This window comes from Lithobates pipiens, unplaced genomic scaffold, assembly GCF_037356315.1.
Source record: "Lithobates pipiens isolate NorthernLeopardFrog02 unplaced genomic scaffold, aLitPip1_a1.2 Scaffold_30, whole genome shotgun sequence".
NCBI classification, from domain to species: domain Eukaryota; kingdom Metazoa; phylum Chordata; class Amphibia; order Anura; family Ranidae; genus Lithobates; species Lithobates pipiens.
The window spans coordinates 56131682-56154181 of record NW_027507791.1 but is presented as its reverse complement, the minus strand read 5'-3'; the positions used below and the strand labels follow the sequence as shown (position 1 = coordinate 56154181).

At 46.6% G+C, this 22500-nt stretch overlaps 1 protein-coding gene across 5 annotated transcripts in view; it reads right to left on the bottom strand.

Moving 5' to 3' along the window:
* The window catches only part of LOC143942856 (uncharacterized), a 60243-nt gene that overhangs the window by 9438 nt on the left and 28305 nt on the right, over positions 1-22500 (bottom strand). For 3 of the 5 annotated variants that reach the window (XM_077464259.1, XM_077464260.1, XM_077464258.1), the window contains exons 9-18: positions 21191-22324; positions 17205-17250; positions 14533-14566; positions 14099-14158; positions 13678-13851; positions 10699-10792; positions 8784-8909; positions 7352-7456; positions 5674-5787; positions 368-3199 (exon numbers count right to left, since the gene is read on the bottom strand). In XM_077464259.1, coding sequence (XP_077320385.1) covers positions 368-3199; positions 5674-5787; positions 7352-7456; positions 8784-8909; positions 10699-10792; positions 13678-13851; positions 14099-14158; positions 14533-14566; positions 17205-17250; positions 21191-22324 — 4719 coding nt within the window. The remainder of the gene's footprint in view (positions 1-367; positions 3200-5673; positions 5788-7351; positions 7457-8783; positions 8910-10698; positions 10793-13677; positions 13852-14098; positions 14159-14532; positions 14567-17204; positions 17251-21190; positions 22325-22500) is intronic. The other 2 variants (XM_077464262.1, XM_077464261.1) reach the window with 2 other exon arrangements.

The following is a 22500-nucleotide window of genomic DNA, read 5'->3' as shown; positions in this document are numbered from 1 at the left end:
CTACTAGTCTCAAGAAACATGTTCCCAGCTTCCGATTGTCTTCTGCAGCATATCCTCATTTCCACTATTAGGTCTGCAATTTGACAGTCCTCTCAAGCATTACATATATTGAACATGATATTTGGCCCTTTGGTGATGTCAGGGGTCGCGTTTGAGGCCCCCTTTAGCACATACATTGACAACCACTGCTCTGACAGCTCAGTCTCTGTGGTGGTAACGTACAGAGCGCTCTCAGCATAAACACAGCAGCACATATATGTGGGCCCCATGGATTAAAAAACCCAGTTCTGCGAGGCCACATATGTGTACACTTGATGGGAGGATAACCAATATACTAAAGAAATACCTGTAAATCAGATTGACGTACCATAGTGTGGTCTTGGTGGTATGGAATTATTAAAAGGAAGACTCGGCTGATTTAATGGAGGTCTTGACTGACTGAAGGATGAGCTCTGTTGATTGAAGGGGGTTCCTGACTGATTTAAGGGCAGCCTAGATTCCCTTGGTTCTGGTGGTCTTGTCTCAGTTAAAGGTTCCCTTGGCTCCGAGGGTTTTGACTCGATGTAGGGTTGCCTTGGCTCCGGGGGTTTCGACTCGCTGTAGGGTTGCCTTGGCTCCGGGGGTTTCGACTCGCTGTAGGGTTGCCTTGGCTCCGGGGGTTTCGACTCGCTGTAGGGTTGCCTTGGCTCCGGGGGTTTCGACTCACTGTTGGGTTGCCTTGGCTCCGGGGGTTTTGACTCACTGTTGGGTTGCTTTGGTTCCGGTGGTTTTGCCTCACTGTTGGGTTGCTTTGGTTCCGGTGGTTTTGCCTCACTGTTGGGTTGCTTTGGTTCCGGTGGTTTTGCCTCACTGTTGGGTTGCCTTGGCTCTGGCAGTTTTGGCCCACTGTAGGGTTGCGTTGGCTCTGGCAGTTTTGGCCCACTGTAGGGTTGCGTTGGCTCTGGCAGTTTTGGCCCACTGTAGGGTTGCGTTGGCTCCTGTGGTCTTGACTCAATGTAGGGTTGCCTTGGCTCTAGCGGCCTTGACTCAACGTAGGGTTGCCTTGGCTCTAGCGGCCTTGACTCAACGTAGGGTTGCCTTGGCTCTAGCGGCCTCGACCCACCGTAGGGTTGCCTTGGCTCTAGCGGCCTCGACCCACCGTAGGGTTGCCTTGGCTCTAGCGGCCTCGACCCACCGTAGGGTTGCCTTGGCTCTAGCGGCCTCGACCCGCCGTAGGGTTGCCTTGGCTCTAGCGGCCTCGACTCGCCGTAGGGTTGCCTTGGCTCTAGCGGCCTCGACTCGCCGTAGGGCTGCCTTGGCTCTAGCGGCCTCGACTCGCCGTAGGGTTGCCTTGGCTCTAGCGGCCTCGACTCGCCGTAGGGTTGCCTTGGCTCTAGCGGCCTCGACTCGCCGTAGGGTTGCCTTGGCTCTAGCGGCCTCGACTCGCCGTAGGGTTGCCTTGGCTCTAGCGGCCTCGACTCGCCGTAGGGTTGCCTTGGCTCTAGCGGCCTCGACTCGCCGTAGGGTTGCCTTGGCTCTAGCGGCCTCGACTCGCCGTAGGGTTGCCTTGGCTCTAGCGGCCTCGACTCGCCGTAGGGTTGCCTTGGCTCTAGCGGCCTCGACTCGCCGTAGGGTTGCCTTGGCTCTAGCGGCCTCGACTCGCCGTAGGGTTGCCTTGGCTCTAGCGGCCTCGACTCGCCGTAGGGTTGCCTTGGCTCTAGCGGCCTTGGCTCGCCGCAGGGTTGCCTTGGCTCGCCGTAGGGTTGCCTTGGCTCGCCGTAGGGTTGCTTTGGCTCGCCGTAGGGTTGCTTTGGCTCGCCGTAGGGTTGCTTTGGCTCGCCGTAGGGTTGCTTTGGCTCGCCGTAGGGTTGCTTTGGCTCGCCGTAGGGTTGCTTTGGCTCAAGAGGTCTTGACGCGCCGTACGGCTGCCTTGGCTCGAGAGGTCTCGACTCACTGAAGGGCTGCTGTGGTCTTGACTCGCTATAGGGCTGCCTTGGCTGCTGTGGTCTCGACACACTGTAGGGTTGCCTTGGCTCCTGTGGTCTCGACTCGCCATAGGGTTGCCTTGCCTCCTGTGGTCTCGACACGCCATAGGGTTGCCTTGGCGCCTGTGGTCTCGACTCGCCATAGGGTTGACTTGCCTCCTGTGGTCTCGACTCGCCATAGGGTTGCCTTGCCTCCTGTGGCCTCGACTCGCCATAGGGTTGCCTTGCCTCCTGTGGCCTCGACTCGCCATAGGGTTGCCTTGCCTCCTGTGGTCTCGACTCACCATAGGGTTGCCTTGCCTCCTGTGGTCTCGACTCGCCATAGGGTTGCCTTGACTCCTGTGGTCTCGACTCGCCATAGGGTTGCCTTGACTCCTGTGGTCTCGACTCGCCATAGGGTTGCCTTGCCTCCTGTGGTCTCAACTCACCATAGGGTGGCCTCAATTCTGGATGTCTTGACTCATTAAAGGTTGGCCTTTGTTGTGGTGGTTTTGATTCACTGAAAGTTGGCCTAGGCTGTAGTGGTTTTGAGTCACTGAACAATGGCCTTGGCTCACTGTAAGGATGCTTTGTTTCTGGTGGTTTTGATTCATTGAAGGGTGGTCTTGATTCACGAGCCAAAATTTCCCTTGGTTCTGGTGGTCTTGATCCACTGAAGGATGGTCTTAACTCTGGTGGTTTTGACTCACTGAAGTTTTGCCTTGACTCACTAAACATTGTCCTTTGCTCTTGTGGTTTTGACTCTCTGAAGGGTGGCCTTGTCTCTGGTTGTCTTGACCCACTGAATGGTGGCCTTTGCTCATTCAGAGATGATCTCATCTCACCATAGGCTGGCCTTGATTCAAACTGCTGTCTTGTATCATTCATGTCTGATCTTGGCTCATTTATAGCTGGTCTTGACTCATTTAAAGGTGGTCTTGACTGATCAAAAGATGGCCTCTGATCATGCCAGGGTTGCCTGGATTCATTTGTTAGTGGTCTCGAGTCATGTATAGGTGGCCTTGAGCCAAGCGTGGATGATCTTGACTGATCAAAAGGTTGGCCCCGTGTATTCATTGAGGATCGGTCATCATTTATGGTTGGTCTTGGCTGATCAAAAGTTGGTCTTTGTTGCCCAACTGAGGTTTGTCTTGATTGATTTAAGGATGGCTTCATCTCACCGACAGTGTCTTGTCTATTACCTTTGGGGCCAAGAGTTTGCTGACTCGAAGTAGGTTGCGTGCTAGAAGCAAAACCTTTAAATAGAAAAATACCTGATATTAATAGGGTGTTTCTGGGTTGTAGTAGCATGTATAGTATTATTATTGTTGCCCTGTCACCAGGGACTAAAAAGATAGTTTTGTTTCAAGACTTTTACAAAAGTTATTGATGGATACTCACCAAACCTGAACTACTTGCGTCACCAACCTGTGATTTCTCTTTATATTTCTGTGACTCAAAGGGGGAAGGGGGGAGGCAAATGCTTTATCACTTGCTTTCCGTGTGACTTACTACTGGAAAATATGTAAAATCCACATAGACCAGGGATAACCATTGCTTAAAGAGGAAGTAAACCCTGATGAGTTTACTTCCTCTTTCATTCCCTGCAAAGGTAAAGCATAATTGACTACTATGCATCACATAGTAGCCCATTATGTGTCACTTACCTGACACAGGAGCCAGCGAAGTCACCGCTGTCCCCTGTAGTCCGCCGCATCCATCTTCTCGGTGGGTCTCGCAGCTCCGCAGCTGTCATTCGGCGAAGCCGCAATGACGTCACTCCCGCGCACGGGAGCCGAGACGCGCGGCATCTTCGTCATCGAGGATGCCACGCTCAGTGCGCCTGTGCGCCGCTGTCTACGGGCAAATATCTCCTAAACCGTATAGGTTTGGGAGATATTTCTTGGACCTACAGGTAAGCCTAGATTAAGGTTTGTAAGGGTTTACAACCACTTTAACTGGAATGCCAAGCCCAACTTAACACTCCACACACCCAGGATGAAGAGTGTGAGAGAATATCCCAGTGAGAATGTAGATATTTGCCAGCACACCAAGGAACAGCACAAAGTGGCGTACAAACGATTTAATTGATTGCATGATCACAACACAAGGTGGTGCAAAGTTTTGGAGTCATGCAGGACCTCTAAATCAGGCATATGATGCCAGTGAAAGCATAGAACAGCCATAAAGACCTGTTTATGGATAGAATCCTGCTCCATTGTAACCAAGATGAAAAATATGTTCAGAGCGGAACTTGGTAAATAAAAGTTTCTAAGTCCAACTCCGAGCAACAAAGAAAAAAAAAAGAAAAAAAAAAGAAGAAGATCTGACAGTTTGATAGTGGGGCTGTGGCGTTAATCATTCATTTTGGTCTGGGGGGGCCGTGGCACAAGGGCTTTAGCTTGTATAAAGGGCGGTGTGAACACCAAGCTTTGACAAAGCATTTGCAGAGCTTTCAGCGAGCGTTGTTGAAGCTTTTAAAATTACCAGTCAGCTCCAGATTGTAAATGTTGAACACAGATTCTAACAGGAGTGTTGACTGCTTTAACGGCTTCAGGACCACCCCATAGCAGATTTACTGCTACAGGTTGGCTCTCCTGTGCAGAATCACCTATACATAAGTCAGGCCTCAAAATTTCAGGTCCTGAGCTACTAGCCAGGGAAGACAAATTTTATTTGATACAGGGCCACACGACCTTGTCAGTTAAAAGTAGCGCAGTGCCATATAGCAAAAAAATAAATAAATGGCCTGGTCATGAAGGGGGGAGGGAGGTAGTAAATCTACCGGAGGTCATGTGGTTAAACAAGCTGCTAGCAGATTTTCAACACACATTGAAGCCTGCAAGCAGCTTGTTTAAAGTGGCAATCTGCACTCCCATTAGGATCTGTGTTCAACATTTACAAACTGGAGCTGAATGGTACTTTAAAAGCTTCAATAGCACTTGCTGACAGTTAATCTTTGTCAAAGCTTGCTGTTCACACATCAGTGTGAAACAGGCCTAAGAAAAAAGACTAATGCCCTGTACACACAACCGGACTTTCCAGCAGACTAGGTCCGGCGGTCTTCCCGACAGACTTTTGGCGGAGTTCCGACGGACTTTCCGAACGAACGGACTTGGCCACACACGAACGGACTAAGTCCGTTCGAAAAGTCCGTTGGTTTTAAAGGTGATGACGCAAGACGGGACTAAACAAGGATGTTCAATAGCCAATAGCTGCCCTTGCGTCGTATTTGGTCCGTCGGACCAAATTTTTTAAGGAAAAAAATAAAATCTTATTTTATTTTTACACTGTCCCTGTAATTTTTTTTCTTTTACATGAAATGTAAAACATCCCTTGTAAATATGGGATGATAGGTCCTCTTTATGGAGAGATCTGGGGTAAATAAGACCCCAAATCTCTCCTCTACCTTTAAAAGCAAAAGATATAAAAAAATAAAAAAAAGCCTCTTCCCAGCAGGGGACACAGATATCAATGAAAACCTGATGGGTTTTAAGCCAAAACAGCTTGGACTCTACATACACTTTAAGCTTTTTTTTTTATAAAGCTACAGCCCATAGCATATAAGAGGAGAGGCCCAAGACTTGTAAGGGACAGCTTTGCTGTAATTTGCATCTGGCCAAAAGAAGAAGAAAAAAAAAAAAAAAAAAAAGAAGATGTATGGCAGACAACCAGACCCATGCCGGGATCTGGAGATCTCTGCACACAACAAACATAAAATATACTTTACCAGGTCTGCTTGGATCCTTCCCAAAAGATGATTTTGCATTAGGATAAGTTCCAGACTGACTGGCCGTGGAGGCGGGCGATTGCTGATGTGGAGTTGTGCTTACTGTCGGTGCTCCTGTAAGGATTGTGAGTGTCGGTTATCCAAAACTGATCAGATTTGACTGGAGGAGGGCAGGCCAAACAACCAACCAGCTCTCCTTCAGCAGTGAGATTTCATTATCAGCGAGTTTTGCAGAACACATTGGGATCAATTTACTAAAGCGGCAGAGTGCAAAATCTGGTGTAGTTCTGCAGGGAAACCAATCAGCTTCCAGGTTTTTGAACAAGCTGAAGTTAGAAGCCGATTTTGGCTACCATTCACAGCTGCGTGGTAGCCAATCAGCTTCTAACTTCAGCTTGTTCAAAAATCTGGAAGCCGATTGGTTTCTCTGAAGAACTACACCAGATTTTGCATTTCCAGTTTTAGTAAATCTGCCCCATTCGTGCCATTACTGCATTATTTTACCTGAAAGCCATTTTGGGGCAGACTTTCAGCCCTGGTTCACAATGACACGGTGCAGGAAACACAGCAAATTCTGGGCGTTTCCGGCACCACAATGTGTTTTGGGATCTGATGTGGGTCTATATTAAAAATGAATGATGCACACAAAAGTAGTGAATTTTCCTGAAATGGACCACATGGGTATAAAACACCCATGCCATCAGATTCCAGTGATGCAAAAAAATAAAATAAAAATAAAATGTTGATGTGAATGCGGTGCAATTTGAGCCTTCAAAAAAGAATGGGCTTAAAAAGAGGAGTTTCTGTATGGGGAAAAAAACAAAACAAAAAAAAAAAAAAACAGTCAGCAACTACAAATACCATAGTTGCTGACTTTTAAAGGGGTTGTAAACCATTGAGGTATTTCACCTTAATGCATTGAGGTGAAAAGCCTCCTGTAATGCTGCAGCCCCCCCCCCCCGAGCCCTTCTACTTATCTGTACCCCCTCGTGCCGGTGATGAGCACACCAGCAAAAGCCAGTGTCTCGGGTCCCAAATGGATGGATTGATAGCAGCGCAGCCATTGGCTCCCGCTGCTGTCAATCACATCCAATGACACAGGCCTGCTTATTGTGTGAATAGCAGGACATGGGAGCACGTCCGCACGAGTGGACACAAATTGGGCACGTGAGAAGGAGGAGGAGCAAGGAGTGCCACTGAGGGACCCCAGAAGAGGTGGATTGGTCCGAACGTCTTCAGGTTTGCTGTAACTGCTTATATAGGGTTAGCTGGAGTTTGGTTTTAATCTGTTTCGTATTTTTAAAATCTGCTAGTACATCTAACACCCCCCCCCCCCCCCCGCAATGCTGCTGTCTTCAGTGCCCCATGTGCTCCTTCATCCAGAGTGGGGAACTCCAATACTGTGGCCAGATCACCAGGTGAAAAAAAAGAAAACTGATGCAGCCACTGCATCTATTGATTGGTAAGCTGCAATATATTACATTTTTTCTTTCGGGTTTAATAACGCTTCAACCAAAGGGCACAGTATAATTTTTTGGGGGGAAATTCTGGCAGCAAAAATAAAAATTTAAGCAGCAGGCACAAGCATCTCCCAGACAACACCAGGATCTGTAAATCCAACGATGGCCAGATTAAAAAAGGTGAACCATTAAAGTAAAAAAAGGCCAAAAGTTCTTACCTTGAGGTCTACTAGATGCTGCCCCATACATTTGCTTTGGTTGAGGCCGTTCCTGCCTCCCCGCGGGGCCCTTCTGCCGATTTTGCTGTCGGTTTCCTCCAGGTTCTAAAAAATAGAAATATAAAAACGTAAAAATGAGGAAGCCCAACGCCTACTATTCAAAGTATGTTGTGTGCTGTTGTACCAAGCCTGGGTATGCTCAGTAGACATAGTAGACCGTTTTGTATTTGAACTTTTGAAATTTAATAAAAATAATAAAACAAAAAAAAAAAAAAAAAAAAAGTGTTGTCATAATTTGTCAGTGAAACAAACCCATTGGAGATTTACGAAAGACAAATCCACTTTGCAATACAAGTCTAAAGTGCACTTGGAAGTGCAGTTGCTGTAAAAGGGGGACGATTTGAAGTGAGGGGAAGCTCTGCCGATTTTATCATCCAATCAGCTGCAAGCTAAAAATGCTGCTTTTTTATTTTCCTTGCATGCCCCCCCTCGGATCTACTTCCAAGTACACTTTCAGTGCAATTTCAAATGCACTTTTATGGTGTCAGTGTCCTGTGCCCCCCAACCCCCCACAGTAATGTACTCTTAAAAATATGAATGCATCCATCACACCTAAGAATTGGTAAGCTGCAATAAATGTATGCTTTTGGGTATAAAGCAGAGTCCCACCTGCAAAAGAGAAGAGATCAAAAGTCAGCAGCTACAAATAGCTGCTGCCTTTTAAAATAAGGACACCTATGTGTCCAGGGCACCCGCGATGTCCTCACCCGAAGCCGTCCCGTCCCTCAGGTGGAGGCATCGCCATCTTCAGTAAGGGAATCACAGCCTGGTTCCCTACTGCGCATTCGCGAGTCGCGCCCTCATTGGTCCCTGCCGTTTTCTGGGACCTGTGCGTCTCCCAGAAGACAGCAGGGGACGGAGGAGGGGCCAGACATGGCGTAGTTTGCCACAGATTCTGTGGCGCTCTTTGGCTGGAAGTGGGAGCAAATACCTGTATTATACAGGTATCCACTCCCCCCTTGAAAAGGTGCCAAATGCGACACCGGAGGGGGGGCAGGAACCAGATCAGCGGAAGTTCCATTTCTGGGTGGAACTCCGCTTTAACATCAACAATTTTAAGCCAACACCAGCCCCTTAAGGGGTTTAGAATGGCAAGCGGTGGAGCATGGCTTATGGTCACATGACAACCGTGTCACTGTGCTCACAAACAGAAAGCTCCCGAAACAAACTTTGTTAGCCACCGGTAACTGTGCCAGGAGCACGCTCACGGCACAACTCTAAAGATTGCATGCAAATATGCGACCGCTCGGCCCCAAGGCGGCATATTTGTGTGCGCTCAGTGCCAAGAGGTTATTCGGCCAAAACTGATTTATTTTTTTGTGAATCAAAAACGCAGAGGATAAAAATTGCGATTACAGAAGCGACAAGGTACCTTTAGGGCGGTAGGAGTCAAACGAAAGGTTCATCGGAGATTTAGGCGGAGGAGCGGGTGCAGCGGGGCTTATGGATGAAGCACTAGGAAACAGAGGCTTGGCACTGGAGCTGAGTTCTGAGCGGGCTGCAAGGAAAACATGACATGTGAATTGTACAAAAGAGGTAAAACCTTTATCCGGAGTGACCCTCACTTATGGCAGTCAGCAACAACAACTCACATCTTCCCTCCACTTGTGTGAAATGAGGGTTCGCATAAAAAAAAAAAAAAAAAAAAAAAAAAAAAAAAAAAAAAAACATGACACATCGAATTAAAGCTAAAAATTGTAATGTACGCATATAGAACACTCCTCTCCTGACAACACCTTTACATGCATTTCCCTTCCAAACACTACCACCATCTTTGTTCAAGTATCATCATCTCCGCCTACTTCCTGTATGGAAATGGTGGCTCAGATATGACACAGGCACGTAAAATTCTGGTATCTGTAGCAGTTCTTGGCCGTATTCACAAATGTCTAAATGCAGATCATCGCCTGCTTCGGCCTCTTGCCTTGCTGAAAAGTTACAATGTACAGTCTCTGAACACAGGAGACTGATAACATTTCTTCTTCCGCTTGCAGCAGACTGTTCATATCATCTCAGCCTAGGCAAAGTCACGTGCCGGAGTTCAAGGGTGGCTTTAACCACTTCAGCCCCGGAAGATTTCCCCCCTAATGACCAGCCCATTTTTTGCAATACAGAACTGCATCTCTTTGACAATTGCACGATCGGATGACACTGCACCCAAACAAAAATGGCGTTGATTTGTAAATGGATAGAAAACCGTCTAAAAGACAGAATTCAGAGAGTACTGGTTAATAATTCTTACTCTGAATGGTCTAAGGCAGGGGTCTCAAAGTGGTGGCCCTCCAGCTGTTACAAAACTACAAGTCCCATCATGCCTGTGGGAGTCATGCTTGTAATCGTTAGCCCTGCAATGCTTCATGGGACTTATAGTTTTGCAACAGCTGGAGGGCCACCAGTTTGAGACCCCTGGTCTAAGGTGATCAGTGATGTACCCCAAGGTTCAGTGTTGGGACCCTTACTCTTTATTATCGTTATAAATGATATTGGGTCTGGAATTAAAAAAGTACCATTTCCATCTTTGCAGATGACACCAGGCTATGCAGTGGAATAACGTCCTTACAGGATGTCTCCAATTTACAAGTCAACCTCAATGCTCTGTCTAATTGGGCGACTATGTGGCAGATGGGGTTAAATGTTGATTAATGTAAAGTTATGCACTTGAGGGGGGGAGAGGGAGAGAGAGAGAGAGATCATCTTTGCCCCCCTGTACAAATCATAAGTGAGACCTCACTAATGCCCACAAAATAGCTGTGCACGATCCGACGTACGCCTATGGCGATTTGCCGGATCGAGTCACATTGCTGCAGTATAACTGCGGCAGCTGGTCCTTAAAGAGGTGTTCCCCCTAAAAAATAAAAGTCAGCAGCTACAAATACTGCAGCTGCTGACTTTTAAAACATGGACACTTACCTGTCCCAGAGTCCAGCAATGCGGGGGAACGAAGCCCCACTCGTCCCCCCCCCCTCCGCTTGGCAGTGCCGGCATTCTAACTGTGGGCACCCGCTGTGGCTTCACAGCTGGGCACCCACTGCGCATGCACAAGCGGCGCCGTGTGCTGCGATTGGCTGGCGCAGTCATCTGGGACCTGTCACGTGTCCCAGATGACTGACAGGAGAGGGGGCAGAGCTGAGCCCTTTTTGCGCCAAGGGGAAGGGACGTCAAGAGCCCAGGCACTGAAGGAGGCAGACTACAAGGGACCCCCTAGAAACAGGCATTTAGAGGGGAGTTAAAAAAAAAAAGTTTTACAAACACCACTTTAAGCGATTAAAACGAGAAGAAGTTGTTACCTTGTTTTCTAGGAGGTGCTCCAGCCGGAGGGGACTTTGCTCGCTCTTTTGTGCTGCGAGGCGCTTTTTTAAGCCCAGCTTTTCTCATAAAGGCCTATGAGACAACAAGAACATTTCAAGAACAAATCTCTGCATATTTATAACATAATCTATCAAATCTGTGCATTATGGACTTCCTGTAGCCTCTTCCTGTCTACATACACTCCAGTGACAGCTGCATGACATTTCTCAGAAGAGTTTATCTTATATATATTGGCTGAAAAGAGCCTTTGGCATTTTGGCGATAGGAAAAAAAAAAAAAAAAAAAGCTGCTGATAATGGCCATGAAAAACGCATTTGATTTTACTACAATTAGGTCATGTGACTCCAAAACCACATAAAAAAAAAAATATATAAAAAAAAGGCAACATGGGCACATTTTTGATTCATATTCAATGCATTTCAAAAGAGGTGCATTACATCGCAACGGAAGCTCAACGGACCAATGGGAAGACATACATACAATCTGAAAAAGGGATGCATTTTTTCTTGACTTTTTTTATTTTTTTAAACACAAAAGTACTTCAAAAGCTATTATAAAAAGTAGAACATAATACAATTTGTATATAATTAAAAAAAAAAAGGAGGGAGAGGGAGAGAGGGAGAGAGGGAGAGAGGGAGAGAGAGAGAGAGGGAGGGAGAGAGAGAGGGAGGGAGAGAGAGAGAGAGAGAGAGAGAGGGAGAGAGGGGGGAGAGGGGGAGAGGGAGAGAGAGCGCGCAAGCGTAAGGGTTTGAACAATTTGGACAAGGGTCAAAATATGATGGCTAGACCAGCGTTTCTCAAACTGTGGCATGGCACGGGAGAATTGAAGGTGCGCCTGCACCAGCCTTTATACCCGATGCCTGCTCTCCACGGATCATCTACTGGCTTCTCATAGCAGTTCTAGCCCACTCACTCAGTGGGGAAGTGTGAGGAACCTGCCACAGCATTTGTCACCCCATAGCGATTGCGCCTAGCCCTCGCAAACCCTTCACAAGCCGATCAATCCATAAAACATCCTGTGTGAACCGAGGCTCACAACGAATCGTTCAAGGCTCCCATACCTCCGCTACTCTCTGCCCAGTGACTCACTGGAAAACCGAGCCAAGAGGAAGACCTGCTGTAGGAAACAGAGGAGAGACAGCAGATAGTCTCTGGCTACCTGCAGGCATTCCCCTCAGCCACCCGGGAGAGGAGTCCAGCACATCACTAGTGAACGGCGAGATCCTCACTGAGATGGCCCTGCATCTCATAGGGACTCTCTCTCCTCCTCCCCCCCCCCCAGGCAATTGTTAGTACCTTACAACACTTCCCTAACTGGGATCCCATCAAGGGATTCACGTGAATTTATCTTTTGTTAAATCTTTTCAGGCGTGCTATGACATTTTTTTTTTAGATTTTTTTTGGTGCGCAAGACCAAAAAGTTTGAGAAACACCGGGCTAGACCCATGGTGAAACCCAAAAGCTCAAATTTCCAACAATGGCCACGTGAGCATCAGAACTGGACCACAGAGCAATGCAAGGTGGCCAGGTCTGATGAACCATGTTTTCTTCTACATCATGTGAAAGGCCGGGAGCCATCCCCAACCTGGGGAAGAGATGGCACCAGTGTTATAAGAAGGTGGTAAACCAGGCAAAGCAGTGTAACGCTTTGGGCAATCTTGGCTCCTGCCATTCATGTAGATGTTACTTTCACACATACCGCCTACCTAAACATGACTGCTGACCAATTACAGTTTTTCATGGAAACTGTATTCCCTGATGGCAGTGCCCATTTTCAGAAGGATAATGGCATCCTGCCACACTGCAAAGATGGTTCAAGAATGGTTTTAGGAACACGAGTTCAAGGTGTGAAACTGGCCTCCAAACTCTCCAGATCTCAATCCAATAGAGCATCTGCTAGAAAGAAACCAACCGGACTGGAAAAGTCTGATCCATGGAGGCCCTCCTCCGCACAACTTATAGGACTTAAAGACTAAGTAAACCCTGCTGGGTGTTACTTCCTCTTTATTTCCCTGCAAAGAGGAAAGCGTAATGGGCTACTATGCACCGCATAGTAGCCCATTATGAGTCACTTACCTGAAACCGAAGCCTGTGATGTCACCGCTGTCCCCACTAGCGGCGAGGGTCCATTTTCACCCCTCTTCCTTCCGGGGCTGCAAACTCTGGCTCTGTGACTGGCCGAAGTTGCGTGACGTCACTCCCGCACATGCGAACAGGAGCCAACAGTCACGGCATGACTCTTATTAGAAAGGGCATGATCTGCCCTTTCTAAAGTGTGCATGCGCCACAGTCATTGGCGCACAGCTTTTTTGTAAATAACTCCTAAACCATGGAGGTTAAGGAGATATTCCAAGCACCTACTTACCTGTAGGTAAAAGTGGTTGTACAAAGCGTACAACCACTTTAAAAGATCTGCTACTGACGGCTTGGCACCAGATAACACATCATACTGTCATAGGTCTAGTGGAGTCCAACCCGTCATCAGGTCTGGGCTGTTTTGGTAGCAAAAGGGGACATACTCAATATCAGGCGGGTGGTCATAATGTTATGGCTGATCAGAATATATGTGTAATGTAATTTGAGAGGGCCACTTGTGGTCTCCATCAGAAGCCCATGCGATAACATGGGCAACACAGAGACAGAACGTGGTCACCCTATATCAGGAAGTGCTTGAACAAGGACCTTCGAATTGGGATAACAAGGAATTATTTTAGGTCAGTCCAAAATGAAGGAAAAAATTAAAATGACTTTGCAATTTAAATGACTTTGTTAAAGCTTTCATAGGATTTCATTGGCTGGTTTTACATTCAGAAAGTTTGAACTCTGAATCGGAGCAGCACAGGAACTGGCAAGAAGCAGTAAAGAGGATTTCTGTATTTTCCAATACAGTGAAGTTAGATTTCCTAATCCCAGAATAGAAGGAAAAAACAAAACAAAACAACAAAAAAAAACCTTACCTTTTTCTCCTCTTCCAATTTCTTTTTTTCCTCTTCCAATTTCTTTTTTTCCAGGGCAATCTTGGCCTTTAGCTCTTCCGTGCGTTTCTTGTGCCGCACCAATGCATTTGCAAAGCTATCGGTGACTTTCAACACGTATTGCACATCTTCCTTGCCTTTCACAACAAAGTTTGCCTGAAGTTGAGAATAAACAACATTTTCACAATGATGCTGTAAAATGCAGAGATCGGATTGGACAGGAAGTTGTACAATCCCAGTACTTGGAGCAAGAGAAAGAAAAAGTAAAGAGGAGCAATGGGAAACAAAGTTAAGAAAGGGGAATGGAAAAAGTGGACTAGAGGAAACAAAGGATAAGGAGTAAAGAGGAAAAGGTTTAGTAAAATGAAGAATGAAAATGATATGGAAGGGAAAAACACTTTACCAAGTAATCATAGAGCTCATCATTGCACCAGAAGTCCTCCAGCTCACACTTGTCAGGATCCTAGGGGGGGGGAAAGGTAAAACTTTATTAAAGCCCTCTGCTACCCAAGATCAACTATCTGTAAGTGCACGTGCCAGATTACATCCAGTATATATATTCCTGGGGTCTGTGACAAGAGACCGCTAGAGATCACAGATATTACATCCCCCTTTACAAATCAATGCTCTTGCAAGCTGCAGGTCCTACAGGTTTGGCACCATGAATCTATATCCGAACCACTTCAGCGCTGAGGCATAGCAAGACTGACAGCCACAAGCATGTCATCCAGAGGCAGAGGCATGATGGGACTTGTAGTTTTGCAACAGCTGGAGGTCCGCTAAATTGCATATCCCTGCTTTATAGCTTCAAACTAGCAGTAATAATAAACGACTCACCTTTTCTTTGTCACCTTCCAAAGTCAACACTCCGCTGTATAACAGAAGAAAAAAAAAAGCTGAATACATAAATATTAAGGAGCAACTCTGTAATAATTAGAATTGATTAGACTACTAAGACGACAAATTGGCGATAACGTTTATTCCTTTTACCCTTAGGGTTCATGCACAAGACCATCCACAGATGTAAACCACTCAGATCTAATGTGAGTAAGGCTGTTTGCCTTCAAACTGCGGCCGCTCAACCAGTACAAATCAATGCCAAGCTCCACAGCTGTTCACGTGTAATCGCACATGGCAAGATTACAGAGAGCTGAGTGGCCCTGGAGGCAAACCATCAAAGCTCACCATTGATTTGTGCAGGCTGCATTTCTACAGCTGGCCATACACCCTGAAGGAATATGCAGATCTGGGCAGTGTGTGAATGAGCCCTGAGGCTACATTCTCATGTTGACTACAACGCCGATAATCTTCTGATTGCTTTAGCCGTGCCAGTAACCGCAAGTAATTGCTTGCTAGGCAGATAGCTGCAGCTGCCAAGGACCTGTCATTAAAGCGTACAGGGCCCCGTGGCTGCAGCTAGCCACTCACAGGTGGATGAAACAGCTGCAGGAATCCAGATTCCTGCCGCTGTCATTCGCACTTGTGTTAGTCCCCTATGTCAATATAGTCTAAAAAAAATATCAACCAGACCCAGTTCAACACATTTCTAAGGGCCGTCTTGGCCTACGAGGACTGCACAGGTGTTCCATGTATCAGAGTGCAGGAGGTCCCATTAATTTCTATTGGGATGTAGTGGTTGCAAGGACACAGCCGCTGATCCCAATTTGACAATCGTGCGGGTGTCCATCCCCCCCCCCCCCCCCCCCCAAAGCTCACTGTCTGTTTTCAGGGATACACACCCAACACAACTTTCAAATTAGGACCAGCAGCTGTGTCTGTGCAGCCACTGCATCCCAATAAAAATGAATTGGACTACATGCAAATACACAAGAATGCCGTGCGGGTAAAGATGTGCCTGTGTGAACAGCGATATGCCCATGTAAACACAGCCTAAAACAGTGCTGAGATTCTATTCTGCACCATGTGATGCTACCAAGCCCCTCTGTTAGATCCTGTATCCCTGAGGAGCGCACTTGGATCCTAGACTTAGGCTATACTTGGGGCCCTTATTCAAGAATAAATCCCACCCCTACTTACACTAACTTTGTATACAAGAGCTTCTACTTCCTTTTGACATTCTGGCATCGGACAGTTAAGCTTTCCTCTTATAAAAAAATAAATAAAATAAAAAATAAAATGACCTGTTGATCCTGCCAGTCAGTGGTATTACTTTCTTAGTGGCAATGAACTGAAGGCTCAACAAGCCCCTGCAGTGTTTTCACAATGTGTTTTTGTTAAAACAGACTTCAGCCTGGGGAAAAAACATTTAAAAAGCCAGCAGCTACAAATAGCTGCTGACTTTTACTATATGGACACTTACCTGTCCAGGGAGCCCACAATGTCAGCACCCCGAAGGCACTGGCATCCTTACTAAGGGAAGACAGGAAGTGAAGCCTTGCTTCACAGCCTGTTTCCTACCGTGCATGTTGCACTGCTCATTCTGAATGGTCCCGCTGTCTTCTGGGACCTGTGCGTCTCCCAGAAGGCAGCGGAGGGTAGGAAGGATGAGGCGCCGGACATCACATAGTTCGCCACACAGACTGTGCCGATCTTTCCCCGGAAGTGGGAGCAGATACCTGGATTTGACAAGTATCGGCTCCCCCCGTGAAAGGTGGCAAATGTAGGGGGGTAAGGGGTGGAACTCTGCTTTAATAGTAGGCAAGTTGTATTTTCTGTCCACTGACCCCCGCTGAGCAGGCGGATGACAGGCCTGTTCTTTATGGTGCGGTCAGATGGAAACGGACTGCATGCCCGTTTCCATGAGACAGTCATCCAGTCTGCTGGATGGATGGCGAACGTATCCTGTCATAGATTTTTAGGGGATTTTATCTGATCGGATGCCGGAGGGAGGTAGCTGACATATCTGCCACCCCATAGAAACAATGGGTGGTCCAATCAGGTCCGCCTACTAAATGGACAGACAGACCCTGCCGGTCTGCTGGTGTGAAAAGGGCCTAAGGCCTCCCTTCACATGGGCGGAATCCATCCAAGTGGAGCCGCCTGCTCAGCAATGGATCCCTCCGCTGATCCCCGCTGAACAGGCAGATAGATCCATGTTCACTCCGCTATGCAGAGCGGACGCAGACACAGACCGATGCCCTCTATGGGACAGTTGGATAGAAACTATTTCTGGTTCTGACTGACTTTCATTCGATCCGCCGGATGAATGGCGAACGTATTCCCCATCAGTCTGTTTTTTGTTTTTTTTTTCGACCAACACCCGCCGCCCCATAGACAACAATGGGTGATCCGATCGGGTCTGCCTGAAAAACAGACAGGCGGTCCCGATCGTTCCACTGGTGAGAAAGGGGCCTTAATCTCACCTTGGACACATGTGAAGTGCCCATGTGCAGTTTTGGATGGGATCTAATGGGGCACTACAGAGATCAATTACAACATCATACAAAAAGTTAACCCTGACATCTGACATGAGTAAAATCGACGAGACAAAACCCGAGCCATCATATTTTGGATGACATCCCTTACACATAAAGCTTGTATATGCTCACCTCTTCACTTTGTCTCTTATGTCCTTTGCCCAAGCCATCTTTAAGTCTGTCAAGATATACAAAAGATGATTAGCATAGAATGCACAACAATCACAACTGTCAAGACTCATGTAAGAAGAAAAAAAAAATAAAAATCAATAAAAAAATTGCATGGCCACCAGCAGCCACAGAGTTTTCCTCTTAAACCAACAAGGATTATCTTACGCCTAAACAGAAGGGGTCTCCTGACAGAGGCTAAAGGGAAACCCAAATAGAGAATTCCTCTGCCAATGTGTTTTACCAAAGTATGACCACCAGGGCTGTCGTAATCGGCCTTGCCCCTCTACATGTCAATGAGCTGCCACAAAAGCACATGCAAATCAGGCGTTCTTTCATGCGATATGCATACGCTTGCTCCAAGTCGGTGGCACCCCTATAAATGAAGACAAGGTAACGCTAGAACTTGCTCTTCCAGTAATAGCTGCTTCCAGATTTCTGTTCAAGCAGATTCCTTTAACTATCTCAGCCCCGGAAGGTTTACCCCCCTCCCCCACCCCTTCATGACCAGGCCATTTTTCTTGTGATACGGCACTGCGTCACTTTAACTAGCTGACACCAGTGCTATGGCCAAATGACGGCCACAGCGCGGATGTGGGCACGCTGTGATCGCCGAGTCTCGGTTGATCACCGATCTGAGTAATGTGCCAATCCCGGCCCCTTACCATGTGATCAGCTGGCAGCCAATGACAGCTGATCACATGATGTAAACAAAAGCTCAGCGATGGCTTTTTTATTTTTTTTCACGCTGACAGCGGAGGAGGAAAAAAAAAAAGCCAATCACCGGCTTATCTTAAAGGGACATCGGTCCCCAAGAGGAAGAGGCAATTATGCATCATTAATACCGACCAACAGTGCCCACAAGTGCCACCTATCAATGCCCACCAGTGGTGCCAATAAGTGCCACCTAGAAGAAGTGCTGCCTATCAGTGCCCATCACTGCCACCTCATCAGCGTACATCAATGGCAGATGAAAATGACCAGTTATAAAATTTTAAAACAAACATTCGGTTTTTTTTTTTTGTTTGTTTTTTTATTAAAAAGACCGAATTAAATTTTTTTTTTTTTTTTTATTTAAAAATCGCACAGGTGATCAAATACCACCAAAAGAAAGCTCTATTTGGGGGGGAATGATATAAAAAAAAAAAATAAAAAATAAAAAAAAAAAATAAATAAAAAAAAAGGGAAAGCGTCCCTGTGCCCACACGCAGAAGCGACCGCATAAGTAAGTCCCACCCACATATGAAAACGGTGTTCAAACCACACGTTATTTCTCTCGCACTAATTCTAATCCTCCAACTGAAATTTGAAACGTGACGTGTGAGGTATCTATTTACTCGGCTTAACTTCATCTTTCACATTATGCAAAAAAATTGGGCTAACTTAAAAAAAAAAATTTTAAAGCACGAAACTCCCCCCCCCCCCCCAAAAAAAGTGTTCAAAAATTGCTGCGCAAATACCATGCGAGATAAAAAGTTACAACGACCGCCATCTAGGGCAGTGATGGCGAACTATGGCACCACAGATGTTTTGGAACTACATTACCCATGATGCTCATGCAGTGTAGTTAAGCATCATGGGAAATGTAGTTCTAAAACATCTGGGTTACCAAGGTTCACCATCACTGAGCTAGGGTCTTTGCTTAAAAAATAAATAAATAAACCAACACACATATACAATGTTTGGGGGTTCTATGTAATTTTCTAGCAAAAAAGAAAAAAAAAAGAAAAAAAAAAAAAGAAGATGATGAATTTTACATGGAGAGAAATGACAAAATTGGCCTGGATGGGCAGTGGTTCAAAGTGGTTGTAAACTCACATATACCCAGAGAAGTGAAGAGCCTCAGATGATGCACAGAGATGAAACAAATCAATAACTTTTACTTGTTTATCTGCTGTCTTCCCCTTTCTAAAGTCTAGATTGTGTTAATTTTTCAGCAGTAAATAAGGGTGGGAAGATTGCACTTACACTGTGTGAGAGCTGATTGGAGGAAAGGAACACCCCCCCTCCACACAGGGGAAGGAAGGAAGAGAGGAAGGAAGAGAGGAAGGAAGAGAGGAAGGAAGAGAGGAAGGAAGAGAGGAAGGAAGAGAGGAAGGAAGAGAGGAAGGAAGAGAGGAAGGAAGAGAGGAAGGAAGAGAGGAAGGAAGAGAGGAAGGAAGAGAGGAAGGAAGAGAGGAAGGAAGAGAGGAAGGAAGAGAGGAAGGAAGAGAGGAAGGAAGAGAGGAAGGAAGAGAGGAAGGAAGAGAGGAAGGAAGAGAGGAAGGAAGATAGACAAGCTCCATGCTGATCTCCCTATAAGCTTCCTTCTGACACAAATTTTGAGCTCATGTTATCTCATGTGTCGAAGGACTTGTCAGAAGTGACTTTGCTGATAACAGAGGAGCGGAGCACAGGAGAGAAACGACACTTAGAGCTTTGGAAAGACAAGTAAACACTACAGATATGTGCACTTTGTTCAAACTTCATGACTGGAGTTTACAACCACCTTAAGCCTACCAAAATGTGTAGAACACGTGTCAAACACAAGGCCCGAGTGCCAAACCTGGCAACTCAGGCCATCTTTTATGTGGCCCTCGCTCCCCTCCTGCAGCTGTGACACCCCCCTCGTCTCCGCCCCCACCATGTCTCAGCAGTCAGAAGCAGAGAGGACAATAGAACTCCTCTGCCAGATCCTGCCATTCTCTGTGCAGCTGCTTAAAGGCTCATCTCCACCTCAGTAGTTAGCACCTGTGATGGAGGACAGAATGCCTCCTACAGCTCTCTATGAAGCCACATTACCCTCTCTTCTCCGCCTCCCCCTGACTCCAGCCCTCCTGGTGGTCCTCTAGACCCTGCACTTTCTGCTTCCCAGCTCTGCTCCCAAATTTTTCTAGGCAGCAGCACAAGTTAAGGGGGTACACTGCGATATAAGGGGAGGTGGGGGGGCTCTTGATATCTGCTGTAAAGAAGGGTGAGGCGGTCTGGTCAACTGCTAATAATTATCACGAGAATAAAAATTCTATGCCAGTTGAAAAAAAGGAGGGTCACACTCTGTTATCATAAAGAGCAGATACACTTAAAATACAACCACTTGCCTAATGGTACTTATACCTCCCTTCCTGCCCAGGCCAATTTTCAGCTTTCATTGCTCTCACACTTTGAATGACAAATCACACAGTCCTACAACGCTGTGCTCGTATGAAATGTTTATCATTTCTTTCACACAAATAAAGCTTTCTTTAGGTAGTATTTAATCACCACTGAGTTTTTTATTTTTTGCTAAATAAAGACTGAAGATTTTGGGGGGAAAACAAAACAATTTTTTTTTTTCTAGTTTGTTATAGAACAGGTAAATGTTCTCCTTTACAGATATGTGCTGGTGGGCACTACCAATAGGTAAAACCGAGGTGGAGGCACTGGTGGGCACAGATTGGCAACACAAGTGGACACTTTTGGGACTGCACTGATAATCAGTGCCCTAAAGTATCAGTGTACACATACCTTTAAGAGAAGCCGGTTATCGGCTTTCTTCTCCAGCATGGGGAAAGGAGTGCCGATAACCAGCATCTGCTTAGATCAGTGATCAGCTGTGATTGTACACAGGTGATCAGGTGGGAAAAAGCCGGCGATTAGCTCTTTACCTCAATCTGTGATCAGCAGTGTCCTCCGGACATCGTAAAATCACAAAGCGCACCTCCCGGGGCGCGATCGCGGCACGCCATCATATGATGGCATCCCAGAACTAGCCAGCCGTACTGTAGCCATCATTTGGCTAGAGCATGGTCGGCAAGTGGTTAGAGTCTTACCGATACAACCGGCCCTTTGAGGGCAACCATAATGCTGATGTGGCCAACCGTAAAATGAAGTTGGATACCCCTGGTGTAGAGCATGCACAATCACCATGACACATCCCCCTGACAACACTACAGCTTAAATACCCAAAGAAAGGCTAAATTATCACACATTACCTTTAAATGTTTTGCCTCGGTCACCCTTCGTATATGGGTTCATCATAACAGCACGGCGCAATTCTACCAGTCTTTGACTCATCGCAGAGGGCACTCCCAGAGCAAGGGGAACCGTGATGCTGTTTTCAGCTTCTGTAGCTCTCTTCCTAGAATCTCTCTGGCTCATTTTAGGATAGCCACCCTCAGCAGCATGGCCCATTGCTGAAGGCTCTTGATTCCTTATAGGATAGCCATCATCAGCAGCATAGCGCATTGTTGAACGCTCTTGACTTATTCCACTTCGGGCATCAGCAGGTGCCTGGCGCAAAGCTGCCCCTTCACGGCTCATCATGGGTCGGTCATGGCTGAAGCCACTCTGCAGCCCGGCTCCTTCCCGATTTTCTGAAGGTTGGGCATCCAAGAAAGCACGCTGCAACAAAAACATGACATCTCGACTTCTTCGAGGTTGACCTTCACTGGAAGGAGGGGGCATCATCCGATCTTGACTCATTGGGTACTGGCCATCACCAGAAAGACGGCGCATCATTACATCTTCTTGACTCATTGGGTACTGGCCATCACTAGAAAGACGGCGCATCATTACATCTTCTTGACTCATTGGGTACTGGCCATCACCAGAAAGACGGCGCTTCATTACATCTTCTTGACTCATTGGGTACTGGCCATCACCGGAAAGACGGCGCATCATTACATCTTCTTGACTCATTGGGTACTGGCCATCACCAGAAAGACGACGCATCATTAAGTCTTCGTTACCCATCGGGTATCGGCCATCACTGGCCCGACGGCGCATCATTTGCCCTTCTTGGCTCATTGGGTAGCGTTCACCACCAAAAGCATGTCGTAAACGAGCATCTTCTAGATTCATAGGTCCTACACCTAACCGGCGGAGTCTTTCACTTTCCATAAACTCAAAATCGCGTCGAAATGGGTCGCTTTCCATCTTCGTGGCTTGGGCAAAGCCAAACCTGGAGAATTCAGCATCCCGGAGATATCTTGGGTCCCCCTGAAGAGCGTTGTGGAAGGATCGGTTGCGTAGACCTGGAGAGACTCCCAAAAATGGATCGGCTAGGCGCTCAGTCCTCAAATCGGTATCATGTTTCATAAACAAAGCATCGCCTTGCTTTTTCTTTCCTGTTGAATCACAAAATGTACTCTTAATGCATCACAGAAGCACAGAAGGTGTAACCATACAAATATTATTTAGCTCAAAACCATGAAGTTTGACTTTAGTAGATCAACTGTAAAGCAATCTTGTCACTTAGGGCTCGTTTACACTTGCTTTAAAATTTGGCAGTGGACAAGCTTTT